Source organism: Macaca nemestrina, chromosome 7, assembly GCF_043159975.1.
Source record: "Macaca nemestrina isolate mMacNem1 chromosome 7, mMacNem.hap1, whole genome shotgun sequence".
NCBI lineage: Eukaryota > Metazoa > Chordata > Mammalia > Primates > Cercopithecidae > Macaca > Macaca nemestrina.
The window spans coordinates 92,088,110-92,109,102 of NC_092131.1; the positions used below are offsets into that span (position 1 = coordinate 92,088,110).

The window sequence follows — 20,993 nt, forward strand, 5'->3', positions numbered from 1 at the left end:
TCCCTGTTTACAGCTGAGAAAGCTGAGGCCAGCATTTTATAATAAGTGGTAGAGCAGGGGATCCATTCTGGGCAGTCTGACTTCAGAGCCAATGTTTTTTTTTATGATTTCAAAAGTAAGGTTCTTAGGAGAAAATTGAACTTCACCCTATGCTGCCTCCAGTAAATTGAGTTCAGGTTCCTTCAGGGACTTGACACAGTTGAAAATACAGTCCACCATGCTTTGTGTAATATCACAAGCACAGGTGGCACTAATACATGTGTGTGCTTTTTAAAAATATGTAATAAGATAATATCATGTAAGAATTCCCACATGAAAAGCATACCCTTGACTTTCTCCATTAGAAAATATATTCTTCCTGTTTTATAGACATAGGAACAGAATTAACTTCATATTTTGACAGGATTTTTTAGAGATGTGAGATACAATTTTGTGTAACTAAGAACATAAGACGGGGGCTGTGTGTATGTGAGTGGAAGTGGGTGTCAGTGTAAGGGAGGAGGATGGGAATACAGGGAAGTGCAAAGCCCTGAAGCTTTGCTGGCTTCAGTCCTCCCTTCCCACAGATTAACAAGCCCATGGAGGAACACTGGAACACACTGAGGAATTCGTTCTTAGTAGTAATTTTTTTTTTTTTTTGCTCCATTTTGTTTCATATTAGTCTCTTACCACATAGGAATACGAAATTATCACACATTAATCTGTTACCTCACTGGAATTGTGTTTGTAAGTTTTTGTAGATATCAGATATGCATTATGTTAAAAAATAACTCTCTGACGTTATAATTATAGGTGGGTGAGCTGAAGATTCAGAATTTTTAGTATTTCATTACGATTGCAGTTACACAGCCAGGATTAAAATTCGTGAATATTTTATTTCCTGCCCAGAATGCTGTAGTTCTTGTATTCAATTTGTTTCTTATAATTATATGTAACATATTTTACTTCTGATATTGGTGAAGTTTCAAAGTTGTTCAATTCCAGCTCATTCTGTTTATTTCTAAAAAGGCCATTGGGGGAAAATTTATCTTGAGTACTTGGTATAAAACACTTCTTTGGTTGTTACAGTCACGACAGTGTTTCATGCTGCCCAGATACATCTCCATGTGCCATTTGACAATATGTGAAGGAGACCTTGTTAGATTCCCAGAGTGTAGAGAACTGTATTCCTGTCCAGTTGAGATGAAAGAGAAACTGAGACCTCTTTTTCTTTGTCCACAGGACTGTCACTGCAAGCGAAACAACATGCAGAAAAAGCCAAACAAATCCTCGCCAACTCCATTGTGCCTCCCTATAACGAGAATACAGATGTTTTCAAGTTTTCCATTGAGCTTTTCCATACCATGGGCAGAGCTTTACTCTCCCTTCACAAGTATCCTTTTGCCTCTAACTTTTACAAATAGAAATACTATTCATATAATACTTATATGCCAAGTAAAAAGCTGATGCTGATGGATGACTTAGGAAGTGTGATTGGAAGTATGGGAACCAAGGAAGTTCAGGACATGGGGTGTAGAATCTAGAACCAAGTGGAAAGTTTCCTGAACACAATTTAGTTTTAAGGAAGCTTCAGAGAATTTGACAAAAGCAGAGAGACTTTCAAAGGAGCTGCTACAATGTGGAAGGATTATAAAGGAAGAATGGATAGAAATTGAAGCACGGATCAGATTATCATTTGCACAGTAAGTTTCAAATTTAGGATTTTGCTTACATGATGGCTGGAGGCTCTTTGCCAGTAGAATCTGTCTCAGGTAGGAGGAGCATCTCCATGAGGCTGCGGCTATGGCTTCTCCGGAGGCCACTGCGTAAAAGTAAAAGAGGAGCACAGTCATGTCAGAGCAGCCCTAACCAAGGCATCCATCAGTGACACTTTTCACTCTCTATGGAGTGCCCTCATATCCACCCTGGGTCCCGGAGTTCTGATCATTATTCTCTTGACTTTCTTTTTACCTGCTCTCCCTCCTCACCCCCAGCCCCTACACCCTTCTCTTCCTCCCTCCATTCCTTTTTTCCCTGCCCTGCTCTGGTCTAAAATGCTTCAACGGGTTGCTTTTATGATGAAAACCTAAAAGGAGAAAGATCTTAAACTATCTGAATCCATGATAATGAAAGGATTGTTCTTTGTTCCTCGCCTTACTCCATACTCACCAAGTAAACTCAGCTGGAAGAGATATGAAGAGAAGGTTCTGCGTAGTTAGTACTTTTATCTCTCTCCAAAGGGCAACCTAAGCCAATTCCTCAGAGTATTGGGGTGACAGAGTTTGCCCACACTCTTTGGAAAGATGGACTTGTGCAGAGGAAAAGATGAAGAAAGGTCTGTGTTGGAAGAGGCAGAGAATCCCAGTTGACCTACATGGCTTCCCTCAGCCAAACCTGGAAGAATTCAGTTTACCTTCCTAACTAGATTGTATGTGTAGGTTGATTCCCAAGACAACTCAGAGAACCCACGGAATCATTTTAAGAAAATTGCTAGGAAAGGGCCCCAGGAGAACACACCTAATGCTTCCATGTGAATGGAAAGTGGGAAGAACCAACTTTGACTCATCCAGTTAAAGGTATTTCTTTTGTGATCACAATTCCCCTTGTTCTTTTGTTTTTCTTGAGTGGTTTTTGAACTGCAAGTGCAGAGCTCATTCGTCTGTGCAAATTCTCCGGTATGGATTTTTAAATTAATTTTTTCCTTTCATTTCTGATTTTTTCTCTCATTCTCCTACACACACATCATAGATAAATACTTTAATGATGGCTTATGTTTTTAAGTATGTATCTCTGAGTAACAAATAGTATTGTTTTACATATTTATGTGTTTAAAATTGCTATAAATTTGGCTGAGCACAGTGGCTCACACCTGTAACCCCAGCACTTTGGGAGGCTGAGGCAGGTGGATCACAAAGTCAGGAGTTCAAGACCAGCCTTGCCAACATGGTGAAACCCCATCTCTACTTAAAAATACAAAAATTAGCTGAGCATGGTGGCACATGCCTGTAATCCCAGCTACTCAGGAGGCTGAGGCAGGAGAAATTGCTTGAACCTGGGAGGCAGAGGCTGCAATGAGCCGAGACCTCACCACTGCACTTCAGCCTGGGCGACCGAGTAGGACTCTGTCTCAAACAAAAAGAATGGAAGAAAGGAAGAAAGGAAGAAAGGGGCGGGGGGGGTGGGAGAGAGAGAGAGAGAGAAAGAGAGAAAGAGAAAGAGAGAAAGAAAGAGAGAAAGAAAGAGAAAATTCCTATAAATTTGTAGCATATGTGTCATTCTGCTTGTTACTGTTTTCCACTCAACATGTTTTGGTTGTTGCCTGGATTTTAGTTCATTGCTTCTGGTTCCTGTATAATTCTCCATAAAATGCATTTGTTGCGTTTTGTTTGTCCATCCTCCTAACAATAGACATTCAGCTTGTCCCCAGCTCTCTGCTGCCACAGCAGTGCTGCCATGACCATTCTTACACAGCTTCACTTATATGGCTAAGCAACACTTTTTCTGAGGTTTATATCCCAGGGGTGGTATTGCTTTTCTGAGGTTTATATTCCAGGGGTGGTACTGAGTACAAACAAACTTTAAGTGCACCAAGCACCAGCCAACCACGACACCCATCTGTATTTGCATTCCCACTTGCAAAGCGGGTGGGTTCCTAGCACACCCCTGGCAATATTTGACATTGTTGATCTTTGCCAACCTGGTGCATATAACGTGCTATCTAATTATTTAAGTTCTGTTTATATTTCTCCTATTAGTGAGTTTGAATACTTTTCATATACATCTTAGCCACTTGGGATTCTCCTTCTATGAATTGCCTGTTAGTATTCCTTCTCATTTTTATTTTACAGTTTCCTGTACCTTTCCTATTGATAATCAGGGTTTTCTTGTATATTATAAATATTAATGATATAAATATTTTCTTATATCTATTGCCCACTTATTAATTTTGTCTATGGTGTTCTTCATGGCTTAGAAATTATTATTATTTTGCTTCACTCAAATCCATTCATTTTCACCTTATGATTTATGCTTTGGGAGTCTGGTTAGAAAGTCTTTTCCAGCTAAATATCAAAAATATTCTCTAAAATTTCCTTCCAAGACCTACTTTAACTCTACTCCGTATATTTTATCATGAAGCGTTAGCACTGTCATAACTTCTTAGTATTTCATAACTCCATTTATAAATTATTCTTTAGTCCAAGGATTATTCAATGATGTGTGTTTTGGTTTGCAGTTATGAGAGTTTTCAAGATATCTTGATGTTACTGATTTTTAATTGTATTGCATTGTTATATATATCCTGAAGCTATTTTGTTGGGGTGAGAGGAGGAGAGTTTAACAGCCTCATATCTTCTTAACCTATCACTTTATTGGTTAGTTGACCTTGTCCTTTTTTGTCTCCTACATCTATTCTGTCTGATATTATATCCTAGCTCTCTTTTAGTATATATTTTCCTACAATACCTTTTAAAAAATATTTATTTGGGTTTAAATTTCCTTTTCTCCTACCAATTTTATGTCCCTTTCTTTTTCCTTACTTGCTTTCTTTTAGATTAATTAAATATTTCTGTCATTCCATTTTATACCCATTAATTTGCAGGTTATACACTCTTTTCTCTTGTTTTTTCTTTTATTTCTTCTTTTCTTTGTTGTATACAGGGTCTCACTCTGTTGCTCAGACTAGAGTACAGTGATGGGTTCATGGCTCACAGCAGCTTCAACCTCCCTGGGCTCAAGCAATCCTCTTATCTCAGCCTCCTGAGTAGCTTGGACTCCAGGTGTGTGCCACCACACCCAGCTAACTTTTTGTATTTTTTGTAGAGATGAGATTTCACTATGTTGCCCAGTCTGGTCTTGAACTCCTGGGCTCAAGCAGTCCACCCACTTTGGCCTCCCAAAATGCTGGGATTACAGGTATGAGCCACCATGCCTGGCTTTGTTATTTTCTTTTTATTCTAGTAGTTACCATGGAGTTTGTCATTTATATCCCTGATTTATTAGAATCTAAGTGTAAATTAATCATTTAACCACTTCCTGAACAATGCAAGGACCTTTGAGCATGCCAGCACTCTTTATTCTCTCTGCTTGGTGCTGTGTTGTCCTGTATTTAAATCATCGTGTATCTTATACTGCAGACAATATGTGTAATACATATAACTGACAAAGGGCTTGTATTTGAAATCTATAAAGAACCCTTATGTATCAGTTAAACAAACACACATAACTGGATAGAAAGATGGGCAGGAGGCTGGGCGCAGTGGCTCATGCCTGTAATGCCAGCACTTTGGGAGGCCAAGATGGGTGGAACACCTGAGGTCAGGAGTTCAAGACAGCCTGGCCAACGTGGAGAGACCCTGTCTCTACCAAAAATACAAAAATTAGCTAGGTGTGGTGGCGGGTGCCTGTAATCCCAGCTACTTGGGAGGCTGAGGCAGAAGAATTGCTTGAACCCGGGAGGCGGAGGTTGTGGTGAGCCAAGATTGTGCCATTGCACTCCACCCTGGGCAACAAGAGCAAAACTCCGTCTCAAAAAAAAAAAAAAAAGAAGAAGAAAGAAAAGAAAGAGAAAGATGGGCAGGAAACTTCTCCCAAAAAAAGAACACCCACATAGCAAATAAACCTATCCAAAGGTGTTCTAACTCATCAGTCATCAGAAAATGAAAACTAGAATCATAAGATATGGCTGGGTGTGGTGGCTCATACCTGTAATCCCAGCCCTTTGAGAGGCTGAGGCAGAAGGATAACTTGAGCCCTGGAACTCAAGACCAGCCTGGGCAAGATGGGGAGACCCCCATCTCTGCAAAAATATTTTTTAAATTATCCAAGTGTGGTGGTACTCACCTGTAGTCCTAGCTACTCAGGAGACTCAGGTGGGAGGATCTCTTGAGCTCAGGAATTTGAGTTTGCAGTGAGCTATGCAACACCACTGCACTCCAGCCTGGATGACAAAGCAAGACTGTGTCTCTTTAAATTAATAAATAAATAAAATCATAAGATACTATTACATTCCCACTAGATTGGCTAAAAAAAATTTTTAGACTAATAAAACCAAATATTCGGAAGTATGTGGTTCTCTGATATGCTCTTTCATATACCATTATTTCAAATACATTTGGTGTAACTACTTTAGAAAACTATTTGGCATTGTCTCCTAAATTTGAACATTTGCATACCCTTTGATCCAGTAGTATCACTACTAAATTATATGCCCAACATATGCATGTTTTCACCGAAAGACATAGCCAAGAATGTTCAAAGCTACATTATTTGTAATAGCCAAGAGTTGGAAACAGCCTAAAGGTTCAACAAAAGTAAAACAGAAAAAATGTGATCTGTTAATATAAATAAAATGATTAAAACTACTCCTAAGCTTAACAGCTTGAATGGCTCTCACAAACAATGTTTAGTGAAAGAAGCCAGATGCAAAAGAATCATACTGTACGATTCCATTTATATAACTGGAGGAGGAAGAAGGTCGTTAGTGACTGGGAGGGCTTTACCAGTCCAGAATCCCTTCCTGCCAAAAGTTAGGTATTCTGTCTTATAAGATAGGAAATACACAATTCAGATATCCAAGATATAATATTTATTGCATTTGTTGAGACCTGATTAATATATCAGTATTTAATATTGAGCGGTGTTGCTGTGAAAAAGAGTAAATGATCCTCTGGCACCTCCTCTGAGTGCCTTCCAAATTAGCAGTACCAAGCCTTGCCAGCAGATGGCGGGCTCTGTACACATCTGGGCTGAATAGCCAAGGCGCATTTAAGTTAATCTTCCAGACTATTCTACAAAGTTACTTTTGTGTTTAACCAAGTTGTTTCAAAGTTTGCTACTTCTTTTCATCCTAATTCTTCACCCTGATATAATCACCGCAATGTGCATGCTTAAACTATAATTTTCATTCAATTACTTTGCTTTGTTTCCTTATTGAAATGTATTTTGTCCAAATCGATCTGTTTTAGAAATTAACACGGTGTTTTGGGTCTATGCACTTCTGTAGTTACAGTTGAACCGTGAAGTCTTTTGCCAGGTCTTGGAAGTGGAAGGCCAAGATAATTTCACAGGCAGCGCTCATAGGATTTATGTCCCTCTTTTTCTTTTTTTTTTTTTTTTTGGAGATAGGGTCTTAACTCTGTTGCTCTGTCTGGAGTGCAGTTTCACAGTGACAGCTCACAGCAGCCTTGACCTCCTGGGCTCAAGCAGTCCTCCCCTCTCAGCCTCTTGAGGAGCTGGGACTACAGGCACGTGCCACTGCACCCAGCTAATGTTATTTTTTTTGTAGAGACAGGGTCTCACTACTATATTGCCCAGGCTAGGCTCAAGCGATCCTCCTGTCTCGGCCTCCCAAAGTGTTAGAATTACAGGCGTGAGCCACTGCACTCAGTCCTATGTCCCTCTTAAAAGGATATCTTTTAGTGTATCCTCTTCCTCCTCCTGCCTGTCCTTTTATGGTGCCCGTCGCAACAGCCCAGTGCCTTTCTCCTTGGGCTGACAGATAAGTGCTGTGCTGCAGGGTGACTCATGCTCCATGCCTCCCATCCCTGACTATGGCCTGAAACTTCTCCCCTTCTTCCTCTCCTCTGTTCCAGCACTACTTCATACATTAATGGTTTGTTAACTTTGGAGAGTGAATCCAAATCATGTATTCCTGTGTGCACAGTTATATATCTTTAAATCTGGTAAGGAAAGTCACTTGCAAAAATGGGCAAATTTATCCCCAGTGTCGAGAATTATTTTCTATCCTATTTACTGATAGAAGCCCAGAGAGAAATAGTTGACTTTGTATATACAGGCATACGCCGTTGCACATGCATGCACAGACACACACACACACACACACACACACACCCCTCTTTAAATTATCTTTCTGTGCACCATGATGATGATGATCTGTTGAGACTATTGCTCCAGAACATGTGATTTTCCCCCAGCTCTCTCTGACTGCTTGACATGTCCTTGAAGTCTCCCACAGCTTGTCCAGCGAACACTTTGCCTGGCATGACTGTGCTGAACTAACTCAGGAATGAGTAAACACTTTTATTTCCTCAGACCATCAACAAGACACCTCCCAGGTATTTCTAAGCAGTGTGCCATGGTGTCATTAACAATGTAGGCTTTGGGCCTGGTATGGTGGTTCATGCCTGTAATCCCAACACTGGGAGGCTGAAATGGGAGGATCGCTTGAGGCCAGGAGTTTGAGACCAGCCTGGTCAACATAGTGAGACCCCATCTCTATTTAAAAAAAAAAAAAATGTAGTCTTTGGAGTCAGAAGCCCTGGGTTCAAATCAGTGTTCATTCAAAATTCCCAGCTGTAGAACTTGGGCAGATCTCGTGCTTCCCGGGAGCCTCACTCTCCTCTCCTGTTGAAGTGGGAATAATAAGACCTCCAGGGGTTGCTGTGACAATTAAAAAGATTTTACTTTAAAGAATCTAGGTGCATGGGAGACCCTCAGAAACAAGCAAGAAAGCAAGAAAAGGGCAACTATAATTATCATTACGATCTAATTGAACATTTTGCTTTCTGCTGTTTCATCTCAGAGGTGATTTTAAATCAAGTACTTATATCACATATTAAGGTTTTGTACTTCAAGACTGCCCTTGGTGTGCAATTTTTTTCTGCATTTTTTCCCTATACCCTGGGAAGGCTACATTTTGTTTTCTTTGCTCTCCTGAATCATCTAAGCTAAAATCAGATAAGTACATACTTAACTTCTTTTTTTTAAAAACAGTCTCTATCACCCAGGCTGGAGTGCAGTGGCATGATCTTGGCTCACTGCAACCTCCACCTCCCAGGTTCAAGCAATTCTCCTGCCTCAGCCTCCCGAGTGGCTGGGATTATAGATGTGTGCCACCACGCCCGGGTTAATTTTTGTATTTTTAGTAGAGACAGGGTTTCACCATGTTGACCAGGCTGGTCTCAAACTCCTGGCCTCAAGTGATCCACCTGCTTCGGCCTCCCAAAGTGCTGGGATTACAGGCATGAGCCACTGCACCCAACCTGTATATGCTTATTTCCTTAAGCTTGATTTTCTTTGTCTTGCTCTCTCTTGATTCAGTGAAGTCATGAGATTTGGAAAGTGATTCTAACACAAGTTTTCCAAAGGGAAAGGGGAGGGGAAGGTTTCTCCCTTAACTCATACTTTCTAGGAGGGAGGAGAAGATAATGGAGAAGTGATGTGGCAAGGGGAGCAGAGTACGTATCTACCTGCCATCACCTTGTTAAGATGATGGGGTTCTACTTAGTTCCATAAGCTGCTCCAGAAATGCTTCCCAGTGGAATTTTTGATACTTCAGTAGTAACCTTTGCGTTTAGATCCCATAGTCATCCCCAAATTGGTCCAGTCAGAAATTTCAACATCTAACTTTTGCTTTCTGGACTCAGCGTTTAAAAAAAATTTTTTTAGTTGTTACCATCACCTCAGGTTCCTTGATGTCTGAGTTGCATTTTCTCTGCTTCTGTCTTTTGGGCATAAAGGCTGTAACAAATGCTCATATGTTCAAAGTCCTGCTCCCTTGCTTGCTCCCTGCTCTTCTCCAGCAGACATGTTTCTCCTGTCAGCTCCTCCTATGGTACACTATGTGCCTAGAATACTTTTTGCTTACCTAACAAGGAAGGAAATTGCTTGTTTTCTCTGGCGCTCTTCCTAATCCTATATTTCTGTGATTGAAGAGATGCTCTTAACTTACACAAGTCTGATTTTTTTTTAATTATTTTTTTCAATGTAGGGAAGCTAAAGAAAAACCACATGGCACAGGTTACTTTCATATACTTTATCTGCTTTCTATTTCTTGAATCTCCTAAAGCTTTAATGTTTTAGAGCACTGCATTTCTATCTTTCCCTTTCTGATATTATACCCTTCTAATGTACATTTTCCTAAACATATAAGAATAATGATTTAAATAGTAATGTTTTAAAATAACATGTCATTAGTATTAATATGTAACATAAATATATAATCATGTATCTCTAAATACACAGTATATAATAATATATATCAAATAATAGGCTGGGCACTGACTTACACCTGTAATCCAAAAATTTGGGGAGGCCAAGACAGGTGGATCATTTGACCCCAGGAGTTCAAGACAGCTTGGGTAACATGGCAAAACCCTGTCTCAAATTAATACAACTAATACAAAATCACTAATACAAAAAATTAGCCAGGCGTGGCGGCATGCACTTGTAGTCCCAGCTATTCCGGAGGCTGAGACGGGAGGACTGCCTGAGACCAGGAGGCAGAGGTTGCAGTGAGCAAAGATCATGCCACTGGACTCCGACCTGGGTGACAGAGTGAGACCCCTTCTCAAAAATACAATAATAGGCCGAGCGCGGTGGCTCACGCCTGTAATCCCAGCACTTTGGGAGGCCAAGGCGGGCGGATCACGAGGTCAGGAGATCGAGACCATCCTGGCGAACACGGTGAAACCCCGTCTCTACTAAAAATACAAAAAAATTAGCCAGACATGGTGGCGGGTGCCTGTAGTCCCAGCTACTCGGGAGGCTGAGGCAGGAGAATGGCATGAGCCCAGGAGGCAGAGGTTGCAGTGAGCTGAGATCACGCCACTGCACTCCAGCCTGGGCGACAGAACGAGACTCCATCTCAAAATATATATATATATATATGTGTGTGTGTGTGTGTGTGTGTGTGTGTGTGTATACATATATGTGTGTGTGTATATATATAAATAAAATAATGATAATATTTTTAAAAACCACACCAGCTACCAATTATTGACCACCTTCTGTCAGGCTTTTGCTAAGTGCTTTACAGATGTCATCTCCTTTCATCCTTAGTCCTCTGTATGTAGTGGATACTGTTAGTATTCCCATGTTCAAATGTAACATCTAAGACTGAGAGAAGTGAGGTCACTTCCAGGGTCACACAGGTGGGAAGTGATGAAGCTGGAAAGTGGCCCAGCAGAGCCCTGCCTATTCAATGCTAGTGTCCAAGTTCCTAACCATGGCACAGATTACATTTACTGATGTAGACTGGAAACCCCACAATGCATTCAGCAGAGCAAAGCCTTTACCTGTATTGTCTCAGGTGATAAAAAGAGGCCCAGATGTAACTCTTTTCTCATGTTGGCTATGGAAAATCCCATTTGTTACCTTTTGGGATTGGTTTCTCATCAGATTCTGATCAGCGATATTCCCATAAAGCCTTTCCTTTATACTGGTGCTCAGTATTCTTGCCAAATTCTAGAACTTTTAAAAGGAAACTCTGTTGCCTTAGTAATACCAGAAATTGCATTGTTTATTGCTTGTTAAAACAAGTCTCCATCCCTGTGAGATCTGAAACTTGTCTGCAATGAGATAGTGTCTCCTCTTGTGCTCTGTAGAATTAGTGTGTATATATTTTCTTTCAATAAAATATGCCATGGCTTAAGTTGTGCACCTGCCAAATTAACATACTGCCACATTCTGTTATTCAAAATTTTCTGTCTTTTCATCTGTCTAGTGTATCTCTTAAGCTACCAAGTACATTGTGGGTACGCTAGATAATAAATCCTTAAAGCATCCCTGGCAGGTAGATAGAAATGGAAAGGAGAAAATATTGCTCTCTCAAACATTACATATGAGAAAATGGAAACACACAAGATTACCCAAAATTAACTGATGCTTTAAGTAAGTTGTAGATGGATGTAAGACTATAATTTAGTTATTTCTTGATGTAGTACTCTCAATTCCTTTTTTATTAAATATATTATAAAACTACAGTAATTTTATTTTCCATTTTGCCTTTTCTTTTATGTGAATAATGTACTCACAGTGAGCTTCAGAAGGCTCATTGTGGGTTGCATTAGCTTGATAGCCTCCATTTCTGGCTGTGTTAGTACCAGGACCATGAAATAGCCTGCAACAGCAACCTTCAGTGAGGGGCAGGATGTGCTTCATTCTTTGTACAATTGCATGTTATATTCATCTTTTTAATAAAATATTTTAGGCACCTATATATGTAGTATTGTTATATAAATTTTGTAGTGTAAAGAATAGTATACACACTACTAAGCTTACAAAATCTATTTCTGATCAAAGAAAGCTTGTTATACATTCTTCCCAATACCATTTTATTCCCATACATTATAGGCAATTATTGTGCTGAAATTGGGTGTTTTTCATTCCTCTGAATATTTTTGTACCTTTACTGTGTATATGTATAGCATACATATATGTGTGTGTGTATATATGTATAAAATTTTCATATTTTTAAACTTTATATGTATGTTTCCTTCTGTAACTTCCTTTTTTCCCATTACATCTGTATTTTTGAGATATATCTCTACCAACTGATATAATCCAGCTCTAGTCTTTTCTTTTTTTTTTTTTTTTTTTTTTTTTTAGTCTTTTCATTTTAGACCTCCATATGGTGTTTAATTGTCTGACTTTCCCCTAATGTAATTGTCTGTTTTGATGAGGGTGAACATGTGAATTGTTTCCAATATTTTACTACTATAAACACTACTTTCATGATCATTCTTATATAAGTCTCTTTGGGCACATATGCAGGATTATCTCTGAGGTATATTCCCAGGAGTAGAATTGTTTACTTGACAAGCATCTGCATCTTCAATTTTACTGGGTTTACCAAACGCTTTCTAACAATTTTTGCTTCCACCAGCAGGGTGTATAAATTGTTACTCAACATCCTCAGGCTTCTTATAGTTCTCAATTATATGGATGCAAAATTATATCTTATGGTTTATTTATTTATTTAATTTGAGATGGAGTCTCGCTCTGTCACCCAGGCTGGAGTGCAGTGGCATGAGCTCAGCTCACTGCATCCTCCACCTCCCGGGTTCAAGCAATTCTCATGCCTCACCCTCCTGAGTAGGTGGGATTACAGGCACATGCCACCAAGCCAACTAATTTTTGTATTTTTAGTAGAGATGGGGTTTCACCATAGCCAGGCTGGTCTCGAACTCCTGACCTCAAGTGATCCACCTGCCTCAACCTCCCCAGAGTGCTGGGATTACAGGTGTGAGACACCACACCCGGCCCTTATGGTTTCTTTAATTGAATTTTTCTGATAGGGAAGTTAAATATCTTTTTATATGTTTGCTAGACATTTGGAATTCTTGTTCTGTGAATTATCTATTCACATGTTTTGCTTATTTGCTACTGAGCTATTTGCATTTTTCCTAAAAATTGGTGGATAGTCTTCATATTTCTGGAAACAAGTTATTTGCTGTTTACATATGTTGTGTGTACTTCAAATGTGTAGTTTGCCTTGATTTTTGATGCACAGGAGTTTTTATTTTTAATATGATCAATTTTACTTATGTTTTCTGTTCTTATTTGTATACATATTAGAAATCCTTCCCTACTCAAAGACACAGGGTTACTTTTCCATATGTCTTCTCTCAAACATATCAGTTTTTTTTCTTTTAATTTAGGACTCCTAAACAGCCATTGGGGCAATGAAGAAATTAAGAATGAAATTAAAAATTTTCCTGAAACAAATGAAAATGGAAACATAACATACCAAAGCATATATAATACAGTAAAAGCAGTACTACGAGGGAAGTTTATAGCAATAAACACTTACCTCCAGAAAGTGGAAAACCTTCAAATAAACAGCCTAACAATGTGTCATAAGGAACTGGAAAATCAAGAGCAAACTAAACCTCAAATTCAGATTAAAAAAAATAATAAAAATCCAAGCACAAATAAATAAAATTGAGACTAAAAAAATTCAAAAGATGAATATAACAAAAAGTTTGTTTAAACGAAATCAACAAACCTTTACCAGACTAAGAAAAACAGAGAGAAGATCCAAATAAATAAAATCAGAGACACAAAAGAAGACAATACAACTGCTACCGCAGATATTTAAAGGATCATTAGAGACTATTATGAGCAACTATGTGTAATAAACTGGAAAACCTAGAATAAATGGATAAGTTCCTAGGCACATAAAACCTGTTACAATTGAACCATGAAGAAATCAGAAACCTGAATAAACCAATAAGTAACAGGATAGAAGCAATGATAGAATGTCTTCCATCAAAGAAAAGCCCAAGATCTGATAGCTTCTGTGCTAAATTCTACCACACATTTTAAGAAGAACTAATATCAATCCTACATAAACCGTTCCAGAAAATTGAGGAGGAAGCAGTACTGCCAAACTCATTCTATGAGAGCAGCAGTATCTCAATACCAAAACCAGATGAAGACACAAAAAAGAAAACTATGGGCCAATATCTCTGATGAATATGGATGCAAAATCCTCAAACCAAATTTAGCTACACATTAAAAGGATCATTCATGTTGATCAAGTGGAATTCATCCCAGGGATGCAAGGATGGTTCAATATACACAAATCTGTAAATATGATACCTCACATCAACAAAATGAAAGACAAAAACCATAGATCATTTCAATAGATGCTGAAAAGGCATTTGATACAATTCAACATCCCTTCATGATAAAAACAAGGACTTAAAGGAACTTACTTAACTTACTTAAAGGAACATACCACAACGCAATAAAAGCCATATATGACAAACCCACAACTAGTATCATACAGAACAGCGAAAAACTGAAAGCCTTTCCTCTAAGATCTGGGACAAGACAAGGATGCCCACTTTTACCATTTTTATTCAACATAGTACAGAAAGCTCTAGCCCAAGAAGTTAGGCAAGAAAAAATAAATAAATGACATTCAAATTAGAAAGGAAGAATTCAAATTATCCTTGTTTGTAGATGATATGATCTTTTATTCAGGAAAACCTATAGATTCTACCAAAAAGCTATGAGAACTGATCAACAAATTCAGTAAAGTTGCAGGATACAAAATCAACATGCAAAAATCAATAGCATTTCTGTATGCCAACAGCTAACAATCTGAAAAAAAAAAAAAAAACCAAGACAGTAATCCCATTTACAATAGCTACAAAAAAAAATACGTAGCAACAAATAAGATAAAATAGTTAAGAATAAACGTAACCAAAAAAGAGAAAGATCTCTACAATGAAAACTATAAAACATTGATGACAGAAAATGAAGAGGACATACAAAAAGATTTCATGTTCATGGATGGAAGTGTCAATACTGTTGAAATGTGCATATAACCCAAAGCAATCTACAGATTTAATGCATTCTCAGAATATCAACTCTCATTATCAAAATGCCAATTACATTCTTCATTGAAATAGAAAAAAAAATCATAAAATTTGTGTGGAACCACGAAAGTCCCAAAAGAGTCAAAGAAATCCTGACCAAAAAGAACAAAGCTGGAGGCATCACATTATCTGACTTCACACTATACTACAGATCTATAGTAACCAAAACAGCATAATACTGGCATAAAAATAGACACATAAACCAATGGAACAGAATAGAAACCCCAGAAATAAATTTATGCATTTACAGTCAACTCATTTTTGACAAAGGTGCCAAGAACATACACTGGGAGAAATATAGTGTCTTCAACAAGTGGTGCTGGGAAAACTGAATATCCATATGCATAAGAATGAAACTAGACCCCTAGCTCTTGCTATATGCAAAAATTGAATTATAATTCATTAAAGACTTAAATCTGGCCGGGAACTGGGGCACATGCCTGTAGTCCTAGCACTTTGGGAGGCCAAGGCAGGAAGATTGTTTGAGCACAGGAGTTCAAGACCAGCCTGGGCAACATGGTGAAACTCCATCTTTACAAACAAACAAAATTAGCCAGGTGCATATTGGTGTGCACCTATAGTCCCAGCTACTCTGGGGCCTAAGGTGGGAGAATCACTTGAGCCCAGGAGGTTGAGGCTGTAGTGAACCATGATCGCACCACTGCACTCCAGCCTGGGCCACAGAACAAGACCTGTCTAAAAAAAAGAAAAAGAAAAAAGAAAAACCTTACATCTAAGACTGAAACTCTGAAACTACTGGAAGAAAATATTGAGAAAACACTCCAGAAAATCGGTCAGGGCAAAGATTTCTTAAGGAAGACCTCAAAAACGTAGGCAACCAAAGCAAAAGTGGACAAACGGGAACACATCAAGCTAAAAGGCTTCTGCATAGCAAAGGAAACAATTAACGAAGTGAAGAAACAATCCACAGAATGTGTGAAAATACTTGCAAACTACCCATCTGTCAAGGGATTACTAACCAGAATAAATAAGGAGTTCAAACAACTCAATAGAAAAAGACAACCTGATTTTAAAATGAGCAAAAGATCTGAATAGACATTTCTCAAAAGAAGACATGCAAATGACCAACAAGTATGTGAAAACAAACTCACTATCACTGATGATCAGAGAAATGCAAATCAAAACTACAATGAGATATCGCGCCCCAATTAAAATGCATTCTATCAAAAAGGCAGTAACGGATGCTGGTGAGGATGTGGAGAAAGGGGAACACTCATACACTGTTGGTGGGAATGCAAGTTAGTACAGCCACTATGGAGAATAGTGTGGAAGTTCCTCAGAAAACTAATAATAGAACTACCATGTGATCCAGCCATCTCATTACTTAGTATATACCCCCCCAAAAAGGAAATCAGTATATCAAAAGAAATATCTGCACTCCCATGTTTATTGCAGCACTATTCACAACAGCCAACCTAGGACTCAACCTAAGTGACAATCAGTGGATGAATGGATAAAGAAAATGTGGTAGATATACATAATGGAATATTACTTAGCCATTAAAAAAGAATGAAATCCTATCATTTGCAGCAAAATGGATGGAACTGGAGGACATTATGTTAAGTGAAATAAGCCAGGCACAGAAAATACCACATTTTCACTCAAATGTGGGAGCTAAAAAGATTAAAAAAAAAAAAGAAAGAAAAATTGAACTCATGGAGATAGCAGAATGATGGTTACTACAGGCTTTGAAGGGTAGTAGGGAGCTGGAGATGAAGAGGGGAAAGCTATTGGGTATAAAAATATAGGTGATTAGTGGGAATAAGACCTAATGTTTGGTAGTACAATAAGTTGACTATAGTTAACAATATTTTATTGTATATTTTTAAATAACTAAAAGAATGGAACTGGAATGTTCCTAACACAACGAAATGATAAAAATGCTTGAGGTGATGGGTATGCTGATAACCCTGATTCAGTCATTAACTTTGTGTGCTTATATCAAAATTTTACATCTACTCCATACATATATACAATTGTTATGTATACATAATAATTTAAAAAAAATTTTTTTAATTTGTCCTCTAATCCACTTGGAACTTTGGTGTATGTGGTATGAGGGATCTCCTTTTATATATCATTTGTTTTTATTTATGTGTTCTTACTTTTAGTGATGTGTATGTATTCTTATAAAAATTATTCTATTTTTTTTAATTCAATTGGATAAGAAAATGCCCACCTCACTTGCACAATAGTTCCAATCAGTTTCTCTGATTTTGCCTATTATTTGGACTTTCCAAACTCTTCTATGGTTGGTGTTGGGGTGGAGCTGAAATCACAGTTGAGCCCGTTTCAACATGGGAACAAACTGAGGCTGTTGCTTATGGTGTGCAGGTTGGGAGGAGGAGTAAAAGATATGATTATGTGTAGACATTTAATACTAATCTGTATAATGTACTTCTGTCTGCAAAGCATTTTCATGGACATCTTATTCAATTCTCACAACAACCACTGTGTTTGGATGATGAAACCAAGATTCGAGACATTTTGTTCTTGTCCAAGCTTTGTCAACAAGGCTGCTCAGACTACAATTTGGGTTTTCTACTCCCGCGTACTTACAACTGATTTTCCTGCCTCTCATTTTCTGTTCTTTTCCATACCATTTTCTCTAAGAGTCAGGTATTTGAAGGATGACTTTTTGAGACCTGAAAAGGTGACCTGGTGTTAACTTGGGATGATATGCTGTGCTTTTGGCTTAAGATAGTTAGTAGGTGGCTACAAGTTTTCCATGGTCTTCACCTATTAACAAACCCCCAAACACTTTTCTTTAGTGTCCTATCTCAGGAAAGAAGGAATTTTTGATATATCAATGAATACATGCCTTGTTGTTTTCTTTTTTGCTCACTTATGAGCTTGATTACTAAACTTTAAACACTGCTTTCTTTAAAAGCCATTGCCCAGATGAAATTATCTTGGTGTTTGTACTTCCTTCATTTCTCTTCTGTGACTTTTACGGGCAGTCTGGGAAACAAAGGACCCATTCTTTACTTCAGTGGCACACTGCATCATTATGAACATGAGACAGGAAAAAGATGAAGATTTTTTTCCTTCTCTCAAATATCCATGGCATTGTCTGAGTTCTCTAGGCTAAATTAGGTGGAAAAAAATCTGAAATCATTTTGGAAGTATGTAACTTTCTCTAGATTCTAGACCAGAGGTCAGCAAACTTTTTCCCTAAACGCCCAGATAGGCCGGGCGCGGTGGCTCAAGCCTGTAATCCCAGCACTTTGGGAGGCCCAGACGGGCGGATCACAAGGTCAGGAGATCGAGACCATCCTGGCTAACACGGTGAAACCCCGTCTCTACTAAAAAATACAAAAAACTAGCCGGGCGCCATGGCGGGCGCCTGTAGTCCCAGCTACTCGGGAGGCTGAGGCAGGAGAATGGCGTGAACCCGGGAGGCGGAGCTTGCAGTGAGCTGAGATCCGGCCACTGCACTCCAGCCTGGGCGGCAGAGCGAGACTCCGTCTCAAAAAAAAAAAAAAAAATTTCAGATATTGTAGGCCATATGGTCTCTGTGGCAACCAATGAACTGTGTCATATTTCAAAAGCAGCCATGGATGATATGTAAATGAATAGGCATGGCATTGTGCCAATAAAACTTTATTTATAAAAACAGCAGATTTGGCCCTCACACCATAATTTGCTGACCCCCATTTTTAGTTATTTAAGCTTTGTCTACCACAGAATCTAAGTATTTGGCTAAGTGATTTCTTACCAACCATATGTTTCAGAGACTCTTTCTATCACCAAAGGTTCTACTGGGTTTTCTCTTCAAATATAAAGTATGATATTTACAAAACTAAGGATTACCCACTACATTCTAAGCTCCTTCAGCATCAGGAAGGAAGCCCACAGAAAGGATGCCCAGTATTACTGGGTCACCTATTAATCTTTTTCCTTCCCAGATTAAAGTTTCTACAAGCTACAGCCCTCCTTAGTCCCTGAATTCTTCCTGTGTTTTTAAACCTCTTCACAATTATAGAAGGTATCCAGATTCATAAACTGTTCACTCAGCATTTTATTCCACTGTGGCCATCTGGACCACAGATCCAAAAAGTATCTTTACTTCCAGCAGTTAATTCCTTTGGAGAGCAAAAATAGGTGTGAAAAATACCCAGTGGTTGAGTTGAAAATAATACCTTTTTTTTGGTAGTCTTTTAGTTTTCCCTTGGGCAGCTTGGGAATCACAAGGCCTTTTGATATTAAAAGTTCTAGTGTGGAGGGCAACATAGGAGGGATTATAAATTTTGCACATAAAATTTTTCCATGAAAGAAAAGGTTCCTAATAGTCTTAACAAATATTCTGGAGAAGATTATTTTTAAATATGTGCTGTGTTTGCTAAAAAATATGTAGGCATACATTTTTTATATGAGAGATTCTTATTCTAAGAAGGTATAGAAATATTTTCCCACTGCCACCTTTACTTATAATTTCTAAATTAGCATTTTTATGATATAAAAGTAACACATTTTCATAGAAGAAAATTTGGGATATTTAGAAAAGCACAAACAAGAAATGTAAAATTACAGTCTAACAGCTTAGAGGTAAGTATTGCTAACATAGCAATGGCTTTTGCCATCTTTCTGTGCATATGTGTACACGCAGATTAGATATAAAGTTTTCACATGCATGAGATGATATACAGAATATTTTGGAGCCTGATTTTTCACTGAAGTATATAGAATGGGTAAACTTCTGTGTCAATAAATATGGATCAGCACTAATTTTCATGGCTACATGGCATTCCACAGTATAGACGTACTTACTGTAACCTGCTTGCATAGTCTCCTATTGGTGCATTTTAAGTGCTTTGGACTTTTCCACCATTATACAGAATACTAAGATAAATGTTCTTGTATATATATCTTCTTGCCCTGCCAGAGTATCACTTCAAGATAAATTCCTAGAATTGGAATTAGCAAAATTGTATGTGTATATGTGTACATATATGTGTATGATTTGATATAAAAAAGTTTATGTCCAAACTATATTCTCCTCAGCAGTTAATGAGAGTGTTTCACATCCTCCCCAGTACTGGGAAATTTCTAAAATTTCTCAACAGATCAGTTATTATCATCTCAGCATCCCTTCCTTGATGATTGCTATCATTGTTTTGTGAAGCTCCTTCAGCAATTGTTTTGTGAAGCAACGAAGCCCACAGAAAGGAAGCCCAGTATTACTGGGTCGCCTATTAATCTTTTTCCTTCCCAGATTATACCTACCTATATAGCACTTACTATGTATTAGAGGTTATTCTAGGTGTTTTATGAATGTCAATTAATTTAATCTTCATAATAACCCAATGAAGTGTGGGCACTGTTATCCTTAACTCACAAATGAGGAAACTGAGTGACTGGAAGGTCATACATCTAGTCAGTGGTGAAGCCAAGACTTGAACCTTCCTGGTGATTCCAGAGCCCATTTTCTTAACCACCGTGCCCAGCTGGTTCTTGGAGGAAAAGCTTAGTTAGCAAGGAAACTAACCTGGACACCAGGGATCAAAGAGTCACATCCCAACTACCAGCTCACCTATATTTTCAGTATTTTCTATTTTAATTATTAAATAAAATAATTCCTTTGTTTTTTAGGGTGTGTCAAGGTCAGAAAAAATCAAAAGAAGCTTTGTCCCACTATCAAGCAGCTTTGGAATATGTTGAGATCAGTAAAGGTGAAAAAAGTCATGAGTGTGTACCCATATTGAGAGAATTAGCAGGTGTAGAGCAAGCCCTGGGACTCCACGATGTATCCATTAACCACTTCCTCCAGGTAAGCTACAATGTCCTGGCTACCAAAGCTGTTCTAGACCCAATGCTTTTCATAGACACAAGTGGCACAGCCGCTCTGAAAATGTCTGGCTTTGT

General features: G+C 38.3%; 1 protein-coding gene and 1 long non-coding RNA gene across 10 annotated transcripts in view; one reads left to right on the forward strand and one right to left on the reverse strand.

The window, feature by feature from the left end:
* Positions 1–20,993, forward strand: part of LOC105479405 (tetratricopeptide repeat domain 23) — a 111,003-nt gene that overhangs the window by 30,055 nt on the left and 59,955 nt on the right. The window contains 3 exon segments of the mRNA XM_011737337.3: positions 1,222–1,372; positions 1,557–1,682; positions 20,721–20,898. Of these exon segments, the coding sequence (XP_011735639.2) occupies positions 1,222–1,372; positions 1,557–1,682; positions 20,721–20,898 (455 nt within the window).
* Positions 1,096–11,169, reverse strand: LOC105479404 (uncharacterized). Of its 9 annotated transcripts, none has more exons than XR_011626064.1 (6): positions 11,016–11,150; positions 9,587–9,714; positions 5,821–5,917; positions 2,149–2,287; positions 1,712–1,801; positions 1,096–1,291 (listed from the first exon to the last, which is right to left on the reverse strand). It is a non-coding gene; the product is annotated as an uncharacterized lncRNA (long non-coding RNA). The 9 variants fall into 9 exon arrangements; XR_011626063.1 differs by having other exon boundaries at positions 2,149–2,316; XR_011626069.1 differs by lacking the exon at positions 9,587–9,714 and having other exon boundaries at positions 11,095–11,169.